The sequence below is a fragment of the Anneissia japonica genome, unplaced genomic scaffold (genome assembly GCF_011630105.1).
Source record: "Anneissia japonica isolate Jap-2015-1 unplaced genomic scaffold, ASM1163010v1 scaffold3436_len560460_cov161, whole genome shotgun sequence".
In the NCBI taxonomy this organism is placed as follows: domain Eukaryota; kingdom Metazoa; phylum Echinodermata; class Crinoidea; order Comatulida; family Comatulidae; genus Anneissia; species Anneissia japonica.
The window spans coordinates 431,344-434,011 of record NW_022751570.1 but is presented as its reverse complement, the minus strand read 5'-3'; the positions used below and the strand labels follow the sequence as shown (position 1 = coordinate 434,011).

The 2,668-nt window shown below is 31.7% G+C and overlaps 1 protein-coding gene across 4 annotated transcripts in view; it reads right to left on the bottom strand.

Annotated features, from left to right (window-relative positions):
• LOC117121776 (popeye domain-containing protein 2-like) overlaps window positions 1–2,668 on the bottom strand; it is a 29,915-nt gene that overhangs the window by 10,223 nt on the left and 17,024 nt on the right. For all 4 annotated transcript variants that reach the window (XM_033267084.1, XM_033267085.1, XM_033267086.1 and 1 more), the window contains one exon: window positions 1,000–1,105. In XM_033267084.1, coding sequence (XP_033122975.1) covers window positions 1,000–1,105 — 106 coding nt within the window. The remainder of the gene's footprint in view (window positions 1–999; window positions 1,106–2,668) is intronic.

Here is a 2,668-nt window from a genome sequence, read left to right as displayed (position 1 = left end):
TATATATATATATATCCACATGTGTTATGTTCTATTTCCTTTCTGCAAGCTAAAGGGGCCACAACATTTTCTTTGCGGATTATAAACTTGCAAATGAAATAACGAATGGATTATATTTATATACGCGAAGGTCGAGTATTTCACTAATACAAACACTCACTGGCAAAGGAAAATGCGTTCGTTTGCTAATGAAAAAGTGCAATTTATCTTTGTCAATTAGGTACTGTGATGTGTGCTAAAACGGTATACATCGTAATCATTTATTTTTAGTGATTATTCCACGTAATGAAATATTATGCAGCAGTAAATTTTACATACAATTAATGGCCTTCAGTTAATTAGATTAGAGATCTCAAAAATGGGGCACGAGGCTGTACACTAACATTTTTCGCTCTAGTTTCTTTCCTTATTGATATAGGTTAGGCATATTCCTACTAAAAATTTTCCTTGGGCTTACTGGATTTCCATGGAATGGGTGGTATTGGGACATTTTGACAACACCACATTTTTAGGCTATAGTAAATTTTGGCCCATATTTCAATGTCTACTTTCCAAAAATGAAATTTGGTGTGATCGTATTCGTGAAATCCATCGGCCAGGATTAAACGTACACCCGACTACATGGCCCGCTTCAGGAACATTCCTCATCAGGTGCTAGTATGCTAGTTGTAGAAACCTCCAGAGTTAATGTTTGAACATCAATACAACAGCTGGCGATGTTTAGTAGGAAACGGTTTACACAGGCATCTCCAAGTGTGATTTTAAAACATCTCGTTATGGTATAGGATGCTCAGAAGAGAGCGTTCGAACTGCACTCAGTTGATATTAAGGTATTAAATCGTGCCCATAATGACAGTGACTTGCAGTATATTATCCAGGGTAAAAAGAGTCCCTTTATGTGTTGAGTGCGTTTTGAGATGTCGACGAGTACCGTATACTGAATATATAACATGTCAACTGTTTCTTGTTTTAATGCATGGGAAACATGAATGTTCTCACCTGAAATACATCACTTTCACTTGAAAACGACTGCCATTCAGTAGAGTCAAGAAATTCACTTTCTGAAATGTGATGCAGGAATTGCCCCTGATGGAAAACCTTCACCCTGCAGAAGGAAAACAAAAAACACGGATTAGTCGATAAAATTGGAAAACGTCCAATAAGCTCAAATTATCACAAGATTGGCTTAGCAGCTGCGCCTGTGACGATATGTTTGAGTATCAATTTTATAAATCAATAATTGTATCATTATCATATTGTCAGCTGCATCCAAGGCTAGGCAATCTTCTAGCATCTAAATATATGCCGGGGTCCGGCTTTTGAAGGAACTCTTGGGTTAACTCCTTAGCTTGCTCTGGATTATCAATTATAAATAATAATATTATAAATGGTAGTCAATAATATTGTTTACTTACTATACCTTTACTTAGGCCTTCTATAATACCGTAATGATTTAAATGATAACAACAAAATAATATTGTAATTAATCTTTCTTCGCCCCATAATAATGGTGATAATGAATAATAAAACATAATAAATAATAAAATATAATAAATAATACATAATAATAATAATAATAATATTAATAATAGAAATAATAATTAATAATAATAACAATAATAAAATTCAAATAATAAAATAATAAAAATAATAATAAAAAAAATTAAATTAATAAAATCAATAATGAAAATAATACTACAAATAATAACAATAATAATAATAATAATAATAATAATAATAATAAAAATAATAATAATAATAATAATAATAATAATAATAATAATAACTATCATGAGGTAATGCATGTACAAGGCAATACAACTATTTAATGTTTTATTTTTTTATAACAAAATTACACGTGGACGTGTTGACGGGCAAATCATATGTTAAGTATTTCTATTGACACATAGTTTATGAGTATAATAGGCCTAGTTTATTTTATTTAAATATATGCTAGGATAAACCTAATTGTACACAGATGATAACTTTGTGCAGTTGATAAATCAGTTCAGCCTAGAATGTGCGTGTTTTCAGGCCATGGTGTGAAATGCGCAGAAGCCTAAATTACTTGCATTCATGAAATGGTTTATAAACTGAATAATAACATAGCAGTGAATGAATTTACAAAATTGGTGTTAATCGGTGCAATATATTGTGTATATGACACAAGGCGAGAAGACTGTTTTGCCATAAGTAAAGCGTTTCTGTTGTCACGTGGCTGGCTACGCTACAATGTCGAATATGCGCTATCTTTACACATTCATCATTGTCAGAGCGTGCAAAATCCGAGTTGAAGGAATGTGTGAACAGAGTGTAAGAAATAGTCGGAAAAAGGAAAAAAGATATTAGTCTGACATTAATGAATGTCAATAGGATAGATACTGATTAATAATCTTGAAAATTTAAATTGTTGGCAGTTAACATATCCCTGCAAACACAAAACGTTAGAACATTCGCGAATGCTGTGAACAAGTTACCGTAGGTTATGCCAGAAAATAACGTTAACAACAACATAGCAACAACGTCTCCAAACGTTATTTAGTGAAGCATAACTCTCAATATAGGATATTTTGTCGTTTTACATGAGGTGCATAGACAATGTAAAAGAGATAAACGAAATAGCTTATTCGTAAAAATAGTAAATACTTATCTGAAGAAGTAATCTTAA